We start from the raw sequence: 16,296 nt of genomic DNA, 5'->3' as shown, positions 1-16,296 counted from the left end.
ACATAATATTATATTTTGTGGCTGTGTTTGTATTTATTGATCCAGTAATTTGTAAATCACTTCCACGTGGGGCGTGTAAAGGTGAAAATGTCTGTATTATCCGGGCGCAGTTATTCCATCTGTAGGGATGTTGACTGTGGCCCCAAAGTATTTCTTAACCGTATGGTCACGGTCATGATATTCACCAACAACTAGTTGTTTATTTCCCACTTTCATGTGTAGCTGTCTTTGACGTAACATGCAGTGTTTCCATGGCAATGGTAAACATGTCGTCTCTGTCATGGTGGCCGCCTATTACAACTATAAAATTAGGGATTTCTCTGGCTTTGATAACTGTTTAAAATATTTGAGGGAATGTAAGTACTCAACAATAACATATAGCCTAATCATGTATGGTATCACAGCATGGTTTGGCAACCTGTCCGATCAGATTGATTCAGACTGCTTGGAAAATTAGAGGAGGTAAACATCACACATCCCTGCAGACTATTTTGGAACTGGCTTCTCTAAAGCAAGCCAATAAGACTGTCAGTGACTCATCCCATGTTCTACATACAGAGTACGAGCTGCTGCCCTCTGGGAGGAGGTTCAGAGGTTTGAAAATTAATTTATCCTTGTGTCTATAAAACTTTGAAATAGTGGCAAATAAGACTGATAGGCACTGGAATTGTCTTTGCGTGTTTGCACTGGTATTTTAAGAACCTGATGTTATTTATATACTTAACTTTTACTAAATACTGTTTATTGTTTTATGTTTGATGTGAATGATGTTGATTGTTGTCTTTTTTTATGGCTGCAGCTCGGGTGAAGAGCCCAAGACAAATTATTCACTTTGTGAGACAAATAATGGTAATCTTGAATCTTGAAGATATAACATAGGTTTAGCCAATTTTTTATTCATTTAGATATTTTAATGTTAACATTTTAATACAATTCTACATATTGTACGTTTAAATAAGCCATTGAAAAGTAAGTTAAATTTACAATCATTTAAATTTTAATTCCATGATTGAAACCGTTTCTGATCACCTTTTTTCATGGTTGCGGTTTTCAGTGTCACCACTTTTTTTGTGACTTGTTCAAACTACCTTCACATGCATAGAGGATACCAAATATCTAAACACTAAACATACAAAATCAACCTTGACTGTACTGTACTGGATGTTTTTAAGTTGGAGGAAAAGTGTATGAGAAGAAATAGAAAATAAAGAAACACAAAGAATCGAAATATAGGAGAAGAAAACGCTTTAATAATTTAATAATGTAGTCCTGAAATAATTCCTAAAACATACACAAAAGCTTAACACTTTTCTCTCTCAGTTTGGTACTTTGGACTCAATTCGTCACATTGCAAGAGTCGCCCAATGTCAGCCATCTCACTCCAGACACATTGTTGATAATAAGGGACACAGATAACAGTTTACTAACTAACTAACTAACTGACTAAATAACTAACTAACAGTCAAAAACAAATACAACAAATAACCTTGGGGGACAGAGCCTTCTCCATAGCTGCCCCCTCCCTCTGGAACTCACTCCCTACACACATTCAACACTGCACCGACCCTCCTACTTTCAAATCACTTATCAAAACTCATCTCTGTAAAACAAGCTTTTAATGCATGATTGTGATGTATTTTCTGTTTTCTGTAGTTTACCTTTATTGTTGTTATCTTTATGATTTGTGTGTACTGTTGCAATGTCTGTTAGTCTGTCCTTACTGTGCTGTTCTTTCGGTTTTTAACTATTTGTACAGTGTCTTTGAGTTTTTGAAAAGCGCTTATAAATAAAATGTATTATTATTATTATTATTATTATTATTATTATTAATAATAAATATAAAGCTGATGTGTATCCACAGGCTTCAGTGTTAAACAATAAATAAATACTTTTCTCACAGATATTAAACCGTTTCTGTATCTTTGTTGGTCGTTATGCCGTTGTTTTGAGGTAGCAGGTTGTCCAGCTGTTGGTTCTTCATTTCTGCGTTCTCTTTCATTCTGAACAAACAAACAAACATTCAATTATTGAATTTAAAAGGAAGAACAATCAGTGACAGGAGAATAAGGTCTGTAGATTCAACAAGAAAGGAAAAAAGTTCCATAGTGTCCCTAATCTATATGGGACTTAGAGAGAAATATCACAGTATCATCGGCGTAATGATAGAGCATAGGTACAGTTTAAACACAGCTGGGACATCCAGGTCAGTATGGCTTTTTGTTTTTGGATAGACACAAAGACATAACCTATATACACCTTGTATCTTCTGAAAAATATTTATTATTTCATGATTCTGCACTGGAAACTTACTTGTTAGGGAACTCGATGTCATCGATGGTGTCGGGCAGCGGCACACCTCTGGTCTCAGGAAGCAGCAGCACCAAACCACCGGCCAGGAAAGCAAGGGACCCTGCGAAACACAATAAAACATGTTCTCAACTTTAATGATACAGCAGATTTTTAACGGCTGATGTTAGACATGTTCAGTTTAATCACATCTAGCACTTATTGTTTTGGATATGAAACCAACCGAAGATGATAAGTGGCAGCTCCAGCCAGATGACAGCCAGCCTGTAGAGCAGGAACGGAGCTACGATGCCTCCAACATCGCAGAGAGTCGAACAAACTGACACTCCAAAGTTCCTTTACACAAATGAACAACAACAACTTATTAGTTTCTTTATTTCACACTTATAATTTGCACATGTGCACAGAGGTATACATGCTTGAACCAAACAATGTCAAATAGCTTTTTTGACACCGGAGATTAATTTTTATCTTTATTATAATTAATTGAACTTCTTGAATTTAACATGTTTGGCTCCATATAACTTACTTTAGCTATCTACAAGCTGAGCTGTACTTGTTAGACCAAGCTGTACTAAAGCTTGGAATAAATGCAAACATGAACTTCCTTACAAAACACCATCTATACTGTATGTCACATAGAGAGGATGAGTATGATATTCTTGATTCTCCTCTAAAGAACACCTGAGTTCTGTATGGCTATTAAATGTACTTAAAGTGTCTGTTCTCATACAGAGTGTGACTTGTGCACTCCATGTGTTTTTTTCCAAAGTTAAAGTTTATTATGACTTTTAGAGCAGCTGAGATCTGCACCGGTTCTTCCTGATGTCCCTCACATTGTGGTCAAATTAGAGTTACATAGAAAGTAATGGTAAAAGAAGAAAATAGTTCACTAAACAGAAAAGCTCAAATTTAAGCCCGCAGATGTTGTAGGTAGATGCTATTGCAGATGATCGCGGCTTGTTATCTTATTTTTTTATCCCTGGTTTCGTTTATACACAGCCCAATAATAGTGTTACCATGTCGTTCTGTGAGCTAGTTGAGGTGGAATGAATATCAGTAAGGTCATTTAAACTTGGTAGAAAGACTAGGACATAAAAAAACAATAACAACAAACTGGAACTGCAACCCCTCCAAAACAGATATTTAGGAGTTTGTACGGTTTGCATGATTACCTGACAAAGGTTGGGTAGAGCTCAGTGTTAACAAACACGACCATCTCAAAGGCCATGGTGATCCCCAGCCGACCGATGCAGGCCACCACCGTCTTAAACCAGAACATACCTGCAGGGACGGAGAGCGTAGTATTCAAACATGTTTAGGAAACTATATGATCTGAATCTTCTTCTCCGTCTGTCGGCTGAGTCTTACTGTCAGGAATGAAGGCAGTGATGAAGCAGGATGCTCCAGCTACGATGTTGGCAGTGGCGAAGGGAAGGCGTCGACCGATACGATCGATGGTGAAGAGGATGAGGAAGGCGGCGGGGAACTCCACCAGGCCGGAGATGAGGAAGTCGATGTAGACGTTTCCTCCGAGGATGCCCAGCCTCATGATTAGACCCTGATAGACGACAGCGCTGACGAACCTGGAAGAGACAAAGAGGAGAAATTGAAACGTTTTTGTAGTAACATTTTCGCTGCAGATGCTTGACTCTAGATATATAGATAAATAAATACTTTATTTATCCCCTGGGGGAAATTCAGGAGTGTCCCATAGCTCACAAGTGAAAAAAAATAGAACAAACAGAGAGGGCAAACCAAACCACTTTGTCATTAGGGAATATTTCTTACCTGAGGAGTATCTTATTTTTCTTGGGGGTTTATTGTGTTTGGTAAATCTTAAAACAGTTACCGACTAGGTTTAACTCAAAATGAGTGTTGGAAAGAAACCAAAATCCTCCATCTTACATTGACCACTTCTTACAATAGAATAAAACAAACTCACCAGTTGAAGCTGAGTATGAGAGTGTGTTTCCTCATGTTTGGAGTTCTGATCAGATCCATGAAGGAGGCCGTGTTTGAGTCTGCGTTATCATCTGCTAGAGTCTGAAGAATCAAACATAGAGAGGCTTTCACTGATTTGTTACTCTAGCTTTACCTTTCTCACTAAAATAGACAAATTACAGGCTAGCTAACTTTCAGATGATTACTTAACTTCACACAACAAAGCAACCAAGGCAATATCCATGCTAACTAAGCCAGTGCCCTTTTAAGTATATCCTATTTGTACAGTTTTCATCCTTGCAGTTCCTGGTCATCTGATGCCTTTTGTCTACTTTGACTCCATTGAGCATCCACTCACCCCCGTTCTTTCTACTACTTAGAAACTCTTTAGAAAATAAAGCTACCGCTGTAAGACATAACAACTCAGTACAAAATGAGCTGAACCAGCAGGCACCTCGATGTTCTTGGACAGTGTCCTCTTGTTCTCTTTGGCCATGGCCTCGGTGATCTCCACCGCTTTCGCCTTTTTGTTCTGCGAGAGAAGCCATCTGGGAGATTCTGGGATAAACCTGCAACCCAGAAAATATTCTATGACGTAAAGAAAACAAACGTGAAGCTTTTTCATGTTTGGGGGTTGTGGGGGACTGGAGTTGATCCCAGCTGTACAGATGTTTGTGAATTAGCAGAGAGCGCTCCCATGATTCCCCGCCAGCCTCAACGTCATCTTCTGTTATTGTTTTGACTGAGAGCCCCCTGGCGTTGAAATTGAGATAAGCCTACTGTGCGTTTCATTTCTGTGTAATGTTATTATCGCCATCAGTGTCAGCTTTTTTTGTGAAGCATATTGGGGCAGCATGCTTTGAAAGGTCATGCAGGTTATGAAAGGTCCTTCAAAAAAAAAAAAAAAAAAAAGTTCCATAGTGTCCCTACTTAGAGAGAAATATCACAGTATCATCGGCGTAATGATAGAGCATAGGTACAGTTTAAACACAGCTGGTACATCCAGGTCAGTATGGCTTGATGTTTTTGGATAGACACAAAGACATTAACCTATATACACCCTGTATCTTCTGAAAAATCTTAATTATTTCATCATTCTGCACTGGAAACTTACTTAAAAAAAAAAAGCGGAGTGTAGACGAGTTGAGTGTTGAATGCAAAAATATTTGTTTTTGTTACGTGATCTGGAAGAGGCTGTGTGAAGAGTAAGAGTGTCATATGTTTGGGGGAACGATTGGGAAAGTAGAAAAGTGAACAAATCCAATTTTACTGAAATGCACTTGAACTGTACGGGAGAAAATTTGTATATGAAATGTGTTTGCATCATTGAAATGCTACTATAATACCCAACACACCTGAATATGCAACATATTGTGCAGGTCAAAGGTCAAAGTTCTTATAATAAAGAGTTTCTCACCAGTAGTAGGAGAGGAAGACGATGTAGGGGATCGTTATGACGACCTGCAGCCAACGCCAGTCAGTGATGTAATAGGCTAGAAGAGGGAGGAGGAGGATGCCGACACTGAAGAACATCTGATAAAGGACGCCCACCGTGCGTCTGTACTCCACCCCGACGATCTCAGTGACTGACAGAGAAGAAGTAACGTTTCAATTATTTTAACTTCATGGGACTGAGAATCTCGGCTGTGAGGTCACATGTGATTCTTCTTACTCAGCACGTATCCGGCCACCCAGCCTCCTTTCACTCCAAACCCGTACAGCGTCCTGAACACCAGCAAAGAGACGTAATCTGGAGCAACGGCAACCAGGATTCCTGCAATCCCATTCAGCAGGCTGGACATCAGGAAGCTCATCTTCCTGCCGAACCTGGAGACATACCGAAGAGACGTTTGAGGTCATGAGTAAGTTTGATAAAATTATAAGACAGAGCTTGAAGCAGTGATTCTCTGATGTACCTCATGTACTTTAAAATCACACTTTGGTCAGATTGTTTTTAACCAACATAACCAGCGAGAACATAGAGGTGATAAAGGGAAAAACTCCTTTAAAAACTACTCAGGAGGTTTGTCACATGACTAACCTTTAAACCTCTACACGCTGATTTCATGTTTTGTTTTTGTCCTGTGGCAGATTTTGAGATTGAGAATTTATACCAACCTTCAGTTTCTCTTCATCTGTATCTACTTTATATTTAATTTTTTTTTTTCATTTGCCTTTATCCTTTCCAAATTTTGATTTCATTTGACTTGTTTATTTTTGGGAGAGGTTTGGTCCAGGTGAAGGGGTCATTCTATATCCTATCCATTCTTGCAGTTCGTTAAATGTGACTGCTGGGGGCGCCAGTGGTCTAGTCATTAGTTTGTGTGCCCCATGTACAAACTCTAGTACGGTGGCTTGGAAGTGCAAACCAAAAGTGCAACACACTTTTTGCAAACACTGAAACTCAAATGAAATGTTAATTGACTGGTGAAAAAAATCTACAGATATCGGAGAATATCTGTGACAAAATAAGCCGATACCAATATTGACTTGATTCGCTAATATTGGCCGGTCGATTAATCGGTCGGGCTCTAGTCACTTCTGGCATTTTGTACTTCCCTTTCCGGCAAGTTTCTGCCACTTAAACAGTTCTATCATCGCTTGTCAAAATGCATCTTGTAAATTTGTTTTCTGAAATTACATATTGTCTCAAGCTTTATAAAGAGAGTGTCCCATTTTTTAAGGCTGTGGATGTAGCAGCTGTGTTTAGACTGTACCTATGCTCTATCATTATGCCGATGATACTGTGATATTTCTCTCTAAACGGGCGACCCGGGTCCAACTCGACCTGTGTCTCCTATCTTGCATGTTATTCCCCACTCTCTCTCTGATTTCTGACTCTATCCTCTGTCCTGTCTCTACAATGAACACATAAAAAGCATCAAAATAAATATTTAAAAAAATGTGACTGCTGACTTTTGATTTCTTTAGCGAGGAGGGTAAAACAAATATTTAACTTTTCTTGTTTTGTTTCATAACTGATCCTCAACTTCAAAAAGACCCTTGAAACAGAACAAAACTTGGAGGAGGATTCGATGAACTCTCATCACGTCAACAATAAACCCATCCTAACAAACCTGTGACACACTTACCTGTCGGCCAGGTAGCCGATGGCGATACTCCCGATCAGGAAGCCCACATTAAGAGTGGCCTGGTACATGTCCACCAACCACGCATCCGAACACACCAGGTCAAACTGGGGCGACACAAAGACGAATAAGGTCAATAAAAGATGTGATTTAGTCCGGATGTGTGGGACTTTTATTTTGTTCTTTAAGATCACAATCTCCCTCACGAGAACCCTTTTTTCACTTCAGGCTGGATTCATCTTCAAAAAAACAACTAGAAATGAAAATCTTAAATAAAATCATTAAATATTTCTCTGTTCATTTCTGTCTGATCATAATTTTTATGTCTTACATGTTTGAAACAAAAATCTAATCTTTCTTTCCTGTTCAATTATGCTCTTACTTCCCACTTTGTCCTGAGATACCTCAGACTATTAAAGTCATAAACTTAAGACGTATAAACATGTGTAGTTAGTTTAATGAAGTAAAATACAGATTAACCAATCATCTTCACACACGTTCACACACACATTTCCTAAGAGAGAAGAACACAGAGCTATATATTAAGAACGCTATGGAGTCAAATTAATGCTGACTAGACTGCTTCCTTAAAATCAATTTTTTTGACTTTGTGGGAGAAAGTGTGGAGGTCGATGCAAAGTTTACGATCAGATTATTTAATTCTTTAATGTCTTAAAAAGAAAAAGCAGAGCCACGTTCAGGGACGTTGGAATGTAGAGCTATGCTTCAACAGTATTTTTAGGGACTCGTGTAAATGAGCATTAGATGTTTGGACAAAAAGTTTGAGTTTTCATGAGAAGAAGACTTTGCTCGACAGCTGTGATCATTTAAAATCTGATCTCAAACCATCTTACATATTTTGCCGACAATCCTTCAGGACGACAGAAAAACTGAGGAGAATTTGTTGACTCGTCCCTGATAATAACCACCATGTGTCTTAGATAACTCGACGTCATCATTCTGGGACTTTATCTGAATATATTTGGTGGAAGTGTTTTGAAGAACTCGCAGCTGTCTTTTAAAAAAAAGGATGTCAAAGTGGGTACAAAGTCTTTGATGTGAGAAGAAAAAAATGGAGATTCTCTCTGTTGGACATCCAACTCCTGAGACAAGAGGGCTACCAGGGGGGCTGTTTGTATAAAATATATAAAAAGGCTTTTAGAGGAAACTCATTCAACAAGGATGTTGATTCTTTTTGAGGATTAAGAAAACCCTCTTCAAGTAAAATCTGTAGCTCTTTAAGATATCTCTTGGTTGGTTCACATTTGAATTGTTATAAAAAGGGTGTATTTGAAAGTTGCCGAAGAACCGCATGATAATAGTTACATTTGTCCATGATGACAAAACGCCTTCTTTGTCTGCAGCTTTTTCTTTTAAAGATGTTTTTTTCATATTCTAGTACTCCAAGTCTGCAATATGTTTCTATCGAATGATTTCTATTCTTAGGTAGATAAAAGTTGCTGTTAATTTTTTTAAGTATTTATTAGAACATCTTTTGGATTTTATCTGATTATGATACTCGTAAGGAAGAGCACAGACGAGGCTAAAAAGGCAACACTCATCGGTTTAAAGTGTAGAGGGAATCCTTCAGGGGAACAGACTCTGCATTCATTCTGCAGAAGTGAAATTATTCTACACTTCACTTAGCAGACTCTTTTATCCAAAGCGACGTACATCAGAGAGTAAGTACAACACAAGCAAGGATCTAGAAAAAAGGGAACAATGTCAGTAAGAGCAAACGATCAGCTTTGAGTCTGATTGGACACACAGGTGCTGACAGGAAGTGACCAGAGGCAAAGCACAACATCGACAGCAGTTCTTGAGAGCTCTAATCAGTATAGAAACCATCTTATAAGTCGACGTAATCAAACAAAAACCATTGTCATGACCATCATCATCATCAATAATATGGAGACCATCATCATTAAGTTAGTAGGTATTCATGAAAGAGCTGGGTCTTTAGCTTTTTCTTAAAGGTGCAGAGGGACTTTTAGAGTGTAATTTAGTTCTTGTACCTGTTTTTTGTGTTACCCACCTCGGTGACAAAGGACTGCCTCCCCTCGTAGTCGTACTCCCAGCCGTTCTTGCAGGCGGTCGTGGGAGTTTTCCCGAGGCCCAGCTCGACGGTATCGCAGGTGAGCGCCGTGGCGTTCCAGTCCACGTCGTACTGCTCACAGCTGCTGTGCTGCTGCTGCTCTCCAGAGCTGTTGACCAGAGGCAGCGTCAGCCTGCGACCGTGTGCCAGGCTCCAGCCGCACTCCTGCCTCCTCTCCACCACCGCAGAGTCCCGACACCAGTGATCCGGTGTGTAGCCCTGGAACACGATGCCGACGTAGACGCCGGCCCAGGGCATGGAGACCATGCAGAACAGGGCGAAGATGCGCTTCTGACAGCGCCCGAAGTTCCCAGCTTCCTCTAAGATGTCATCAAACGTGGTCATGGTTGAGTTTAGTTTCCTGCTTTCTCCTCTGAAGTCAAACTAAACAAAGCTCGTCTCAATCACAGATTCTACTTCTGTTTGAACCCCGAGGCCTCCTTCTGACCACTGACATGCCGCCCCCCCCTCCGTTTGGGTTTTTAACAGGACCAGCAGGAGCAAAGGTCCTCAGAGAGATGTTCTCCCTCTACTCGTGCAGTGAAGCATTAAAACAGTCAGACGTCAGACGGATGTCAGTGATGTCGTCAATCTGTTAACATTTAAAATGGTTTCTGGTAGTCCTCTTAAGATCTCAGAGAAATATAAACACAGGGTTTAGTTGTGACGATCACTCGGGTTGACGTTAGTTTGGAGGAAGTTAACGATTTAAAAAACGACTTTTAATAATCATGAACGTCCTCAGAAGAGGTGTGAGGGTTTGTCCTGTCCAATGGCTTTCCCTCCTCAAAGAAGATCCAGTTAGAGATGTGAAAAATCAAAGACGACATGCACATCTCTAAGTTGGTGCTGGATCAAACAAAAGCGTATAAGAGGCAGAAAGTCTGAGGACGAGCATGTCGACTCCAAACGCTGCTCGTTGATAAATCCTTAAAACAGGAGCTCCTTGATGGAGGATCTTTTTTTGATTCTTTACGAAGTTTGAAAGTGTTTCTTGAGCATTGTTACATTTCAAGGTGAGGTAGTTTTGAGCGTCTTTGAAAACAGTTCTATGTTAACAGTTTGTGACATTATGTTCGAGTGTTGAGACAGGCGCTTGGCTCGTTCTTTATTCATTCTCTTCAAAGAAAGACAAAACTTTAAATCACTTCAAGCTTCGGAGCTCATCTTCAGGAACCATCATGCTCTCTGTCCCAAACGCTCAGGCAAAAAAATCTGGAAAAAGGGCTTTTAGTTATTCTGCACCCTCAGCCTGGAATCTGTAGCAGAATGACTTAAACATCGAGGAGCTCGAGGAGCTGGTGTCCTTAAAGGTTTCTAACTCTAAAATTAAAGTCCAGGCAGCAGGTTCTACAGGATGATCGATGCTTATAGCTAGACTGCTCGATCTACTGACTCCTGGATTGGACTCAGAGATTTTTTTTTCTTTTAATGTAAGTTTAGTGTTTTTGTAAATTGTACTTTGTCTCCTTTTGTGTCTCAGTCTGTAACTTTGTGTTGCTGCCTGTCTCGTCCAGGTCTTCCTTGGAGAAGAGGTTCTAAATCTTAATGGGACCAACCTGGTTAAATAAAGGTAAAAAAACAGACAAACCCCAGGAAATGTCTAAATAGCAAAATCTACTGAAATGTTGCCAATATTTTCTTTGAGATTTGAAAGTGTTCAGAAGTTTTGCTGCAATTTCTGATGATTGAAAACAAGAAATGTCCAAATGTTGGGTTTCTAGGACGACTATTTTTGTTGCCGTGGTAACAAATCATTAGGTCTTTATATTTCTAGATTGGGATCATATGGAAGTGATAACCGTACAAGAAAACACAACATTTCTACAGTGTAGTCATCACAAAGCAGCGATGAAACAGCAGATCTTATTTATTCAAATAATGTCGTATTTTTTACATCGATGCTTTTTAAATAGGAAAACAGGCAAAGAGCTGAGAAACAGACAACATAACTCACACCAACGCAAACAGAATGATGATCTCCCCAAAGTACCCAATCATCACAGAAAGACTTCTTGTGCTTTTCCCTCGTTCGTTTGTGTCTGCCCGCTTCTGAATTTAACTCCTTCCTCCCTGATTTAGTGTCATGTAGCCCAAAACTGCACGAAAAAAAACAACACCTGTTCACATCTGGATAGAAAAAGGAGGAGGTTCAGGATGGTACCATGCAGGCAGACGCAGGAAACTTTACTGACATACTTCATGAGTCTGGAGTCAAAGCTTCACTAGAACCTCGACATCCAGATGTTTCTTCTTCGGGGTTCAAGTCGATAACTGAACAAAGATTATTAAAAAAATATGCTGCAAAGAAAATTTGATCTTTTCACCTTCCCTCGATGTAAAAATCAACTTTTTTCTAACGCTCTTTAGTCGTCACATCGATGTCATGATGAGAATTTTCACTGTTTTTCTGACATTGCAAAGTCAACATAATTACTGATGTTTTAAATAAAATAAAGAAAAAGTAAAAAAAAAAAAAAAATTACTAGTTGCAGCTTTCCAAACCCTTGACATGTTTCTCAGAAGATAAATTCAAAGCACCGGCCAGTCCACCGTGTTTAGTTTAAGTTACAGCGACAGTTTTTCTCTTAGCGCCCACGACCTTAAAACGATGAGAGAGACATTTTAGCAAAAGCAACATTCAAATGAGTCTGTTTGTAAATCGACCAATTTGTGTTCTTAATGTGTGGATACAAAACTAAAACCTCCGACCTCACATCAAACTACGTCTGTGGACAGAACGACGCCACCCCGAATACTCTGTGTGCTGATACTGTGGCGGGCTGAGTCCCAACATGTGGAAACACCTGGATTCAGCTTTGACTTCATTTTTAGAAATACTGGCATCCTGTCAGACAGCGGCAGGTTATACTGGATGTGAAATGGGAGTTCATATCCTGTTTTCTTGACACTTTGACGCATCACTTCCTTGTTTTTTTTGTCGTCATCATCACGTTCATTTGGCTTAAAAAAAAAAAAAGGGCAGATTTCGGCACTACAAAAATTTGGTTTTACTGAGAGTGTTTGGTGCATCCATGATCACAGATCTGGAGCGCAGAGAAACGTTTTTAACGCACGAGAATGTGCAAGCGTTGGGGGGGAAAAAAGTCCCTACATTAGCAGCTGTAGAGATATGGCTTTGACAGGAGGGAGGGGGAGGGGACTTCAAAACAAAACAAATCCTAAACTAACATCGACTTTCAGCCTCCGCCCTCGTCGACTTGTCCATTCACACTTAAGGCCACCTTTCTTTACACACACAACAGAGATCGGCACGATAAATCAGCTCGTTAAGCAACCGTTTAAATAATCATAAAAACAAAATAATGTGCGAGCAACTCACCAGTGAGGACAAACGGACAAACAATAAACAAACAACAAAAAAACGTCCATATTATAGAACACGGTCGCCTATGTACAACGTCTCGGATCCAAAACAAGAACAAAAATCAATCCGTCGCCGGACAACGATTCAGCCAGGAAGGCATCGCTCTCTCTCTTTTCTCTCGATGGGGAAACAGAGAGACTGCTCCCATGTTGACTGTAAACAACAAGAAGACAAACGGCTGTCTTCATTCCCTTTTAGAAACAACACAATCGGACTCCTTCAGGCTTCGTTCTCTTCATTAGTTGATGATTTTCTCTCCTAAATCTGCTCAATTTGTTTCCCCACTGAGCTTCTTAAAAATCTACATCTCTACAGAGTTACAGGATACGGTCCTAACAGGCCCAGGGACTTTCAAAATAAAACAAATAATCAACTCAAAATGTGGCTTTTCTCTGCGACGAGGCGTGTCGACAGCGGGGGTTTCCTCGGCTAATCAATGCTACAGTAAAGTGCTAAAGCAAAATGGCACAGCCTCATTTCAAACCTCTAGAAGAAAAAAGAAAGACGTCGTACAAATTGATGAAACAACGTTACACCGACATGCCTCGATGTGTCGAGTCCCAGCCGGCCTGTTAGGAGTGTATCGAGTAAAAAGAGTAACTCTAGAGACGCAGATTATTTCCTTTCAGAGTTTCAGAGAAAATATGCAAAAATAGAAAACAATTTAAATAAACAGCTATCAATAAATAAGAACCCATGTGCTTACATCGACAGTCTGTAGAGAGCCGACTGGATCGAGTCCGAGTAAAAGGTGCAGTCCAAACCAAAAAAAAAGATAATCCCAAAGAGAGAGGAAAGGTTTCTGCTTCGTCGGAGTCGGAGACATTCGCTGAGAGAGAAGAGTTCAGATTGGATGGATAGAGAAAGAAGGAGGAGGACGAGGAGGAGGAGGAAGTGACATCACACCCTGAGGAGGTCCTCGTCACTGTCGTCCTCGTCCCGTTTCCTGTTGGCTGCCGCGTTGTTGTCGTGGTTGCGGCCTGAGGGGCGGGGTTTGCTGCCCTTCCGCTTCCTGTCCGACTCTTCCAGGAGGCCGACCAGGTCTTCATCGCTCTCCTCCTGAAATGAAACAAACGTCTGTGAGGTTTCTACGTAACACTTTATTTGGAATCGGCACATTTGATTTTCTGAAATGTGGTTTTATAGAACATTTAACACAGAAAACAATGTTTGGTGTGATTTGGAAGTTGTGTCATTTTGCCGTTCATCAAGCAGGATCTGTGTTTTACTCTGGTGGACATAAATAAAACCAATGTGGAAGTGCAAGTTCCTCAAGTGTCCACCTCAGGTTGGCTCCAAAAACCAAGAATACGCCCACTTTTTGGAGTCAGCCTCAAGTGGAGATTTGAGGAACTGCAGTTTTTTTTTGCACTTCTGCACTGGCTCCATTTTTCACCATCAGAGGTTGCTAATATCTCCGGGCTCCTCGTATCGGAGGAGACGGACGCTCACCTGGAGGAAGGCGCTGCGGTGGACGGTGGAGGGCCTGGAGAGCCCCGAGGATTTCAACACCCTCACCCCGGGGACGCTCAGCACCTCGTCCTCGCTGTCGTCGTCGTCGTCCTGCTCGTCCAGGGAGAAAGAGCGCAGGCCGTCCATGTTCACCGGCTTGGTCTTGATGTGGCCGTTGCCGTGGTTACTCTTCCCCCTGTGGGAGGAGGATGAGGAGGAGGAGGATGAAGGAGGGGCTTCCAGCTCCTCCATCAGCCACTCCATCTCCTCTTCGCCTCCTTCTTCATCCATGTTGACCTGAGGAGAGAGAGACACGTTTAAAATCTAATTTCCTTAAATTAAAGAATCTATTACAGAAAAATGTATTAGATGAACCTACTTTGGAATATTTATAGGCGACCTGGTTTCCTCTCCTGCAGCAACCGGCGACCTTCTGGATCACCAGATCTCTGTTAGAGAAAGGAGAAATGATATTCATCAAAATCCACTCGACAGACGAGTCTGCCAGCACCTCTCAGTTCATCGATCATGACTTCACCTTCTCTCTCTCTTGTGCAGCAGAAACCCGAGCAGGCAGACCACCAGACCCACCAGCAGCAGAGTCAGCATCAAGCCCATCGCCTGAGTCCGCCTGGAGAGAGCCGGAGTGTCGCTGTCGTCGTCGTCGTCAAACGACTGAGCGTCGACGGTTCTGCAAGAAAAAACATAACTCAATCTGCAAGTTCTCAGATCGACTTTTTACTGTCTGACGATAAAAGAAAAAACCGGATTCAAGATGAGAGATTTTTTTTTTAACTCACGTTAGACCACACACGGCGTTGGTGTGCCACACAAACAGGTACTGGCATCCGTCCGTCTCGCTCATGAACTCTGGGATGCCGACGCCTGCCGAGGGGTTGCAGTGGAACATGATGGTGGAGGACACCATCTTTGTTTTCTCCCGTCCACACTGGGACTCGGAGGGCACCATCACATCCAGGTTTCCTCCTGATGGAAAAAGACGAGATGTAGTGAACATGACGTTAGCGTTGATATGTGGTTCATAGGGGAGCTTCATTTTCAAAACACGAAGAAACGTCTTTTTGTGTTGAAGCACTACACTTCAGGTGTTTAGAAATGACAGCTGAGAGACAGTAAATGCCAGGTGGAGAGAGCGGGGGGTGACATGCTGCAAATGGCTGAAGCCGGATCTGAACCCTACGACCGCAGCAACGAGGACAGTAGACTAGGGCCGGGCGATATGGACCAAAAAGCCAATGTGGAAGTGCGAATTCCTCAAGTGTCCACCTCAGGTTGGCTCCAAAAACCAAGAAATCCCCAGTCCTTCTGATATTAACACGGCCACTTTTTGGAGCCAGCCTCAGGTGTAGATTTGGGCGAGCAACGAGGGCTGGGCGATGTGGACCAAAACTCATATCTCGATATTGTTTAGCTGATTGGTGATACTCGATATATATCCATATGTATTTTATTAACAGTGAAAACACATAAAAAATAAACTACCTGTCTTTGAATTTAAAAAGTAATATTATAAAATAAAAATGTTCCTTAAATACAATAAAAGAGAGAGAGAGGAGGAGCAGAGTTAAGAGGGACAGACAGTCAGTCATCATCAGTGAGATGAGGAAAAGGTGACCTGGCACCTCTGTAACGTTATTTTAATGCAACATAAACTATATCAATATTAACGATATCGTCTTACCCTATATCTTGTTTGAAAATACATCAATATATATCTTAAAAACTCGATATATTTCCCAGCCCTACCACAGACCCCAGACAGGGGGCATTCGACACAACGACCAGGCCATCTGGAGCCCCACTACTGCTTTTCTTTTTTTTCCAAGATTTTTTTGTGCTTTTATTGGAGAGACTGAACAGTGGATAGCGTCAGGAATCAGGTAGAGAGAGAGAGAGTGGGGGATGACATGCGGGAAAGGAGCCACAGGTTGGATTTAAAACCTGGGCCGCCCCGCCTGGAGGACTTGAGCCTCCGTACATGGAGCGAGGGCACTAACCAC

The 16,296-nt window shown here is 41.2% G+C and overlaps 2 protein-coding genes across 2 annotated transcripts in view; both read right to left on the bottom strand.

Moving 5' to 3' along the window:
* Nucleotides 1–1,228: 1,228 nt before the first annotated feature.
* LOC109986421 (solute carrier family 22 member 2) lies at nt 1,229–9,937 on the bottom strand. Its single transcript, XM_020637070.3, has 11 exons — nt 9,376–9,937; nt 7,344–7,447; nt 5,924–6,078; nt 5,669–5,837; nt 4,706–4,820; nt 4,253–4,353; nt 3,679–3,893; nt 3,483–3,591; nt 2,531–2,643; nt 2,311–2,410; nt 1,229–2,000 (listed from the first exon to the last, which is right to left on the bottom strand). Exons 1-11 carry the CDS (start codon nt 9,778–9,780, stop codon nt 1,904–1,906), a joined length of 1,683 nt encoding a protein of 560 aa, XP_020492726.2. The 5' UTR covers nt 9,781–9,937; the 3' UTR covers nt 1,229–1,903.
* A 1,330-nt stretch (nt 9,938–11,267) lies between these two features.
* The window catches only part of igf2r (insulin-like growth factor 2 receptor), a 66,257-nt gene continuing 61,228 nt past the window's right edge, over nt 11,268–16,296 (bottom strand). Inside the window, exons 47-51 of the mRNA XM_020637047.3 lie at nt 15,076–15,262; nt 14,814–14,966; nt 14,655–14,724; nt 14,276–14,572; nt 11,268–13,882 (exon numbers count right to left, since the gene is read on the bottom strand). Of these exons, the coding sequence (XP_020492703.2) occupies nt 13,724–13,882; nt 14,276–14,572; nt 14,655–14,724; nt 14,814–14,966; nt 15,076–15,262 (866 nt within the window). The 3' untranslated portion in view covers nt 11,268–13,723. The remainder of the gene's footprint in view (nt 13,883–14,275; nt 14,573–14,654; nt 14,725–14,813; nt 14,967–15,075; nt 15,263–16,296) is intronic.

Source organism: Labrus bergylta, chromosome 15 (assembly GCF_963930695.1).
Source record: "Labrus bergylta chromosome 15, fLabBer1.1, whole genome shotgun sequence".
Lineage (NCBI taxonomy): Eukaryota > Metazoa > Chordata > Actinopteri > Labriformes > Labridae > Labrus > Labrus bergylta.
Note: the sequence above shows the minus strand (reverse complement) of the source record. Positions and strands in the feature narration are given on the sequence as shown.

What these genes read in the sequence shown, in the direction of transcription:
- LOC109986421 (XM_020637070.3), bottom strand. Translation starts at nt 9,780, where the DNA reads ATGACCACGTTTGATGACATCTTAGAGGAAGCTGGGAACTTCGGGCGC. An exon ending in CTCATACTCAGCTTCAACTG is followed by an intron (nt 3,894 to 4,252) that starts GTGAGTTTGTTT and finishes TGTCTCTTCCAG; the next exon opens with GTTCGTCAGCGCTGTCGTCT. An exon ending in GACATCGAGTTCCCTAACAA is followed by an intron (nt 2,001 to 2,310) that starts GTAAGTTTCCAG and finishes TTGTTTGTTCAG; the next exon opens with AATGAAAGAGAACGCAGAAA.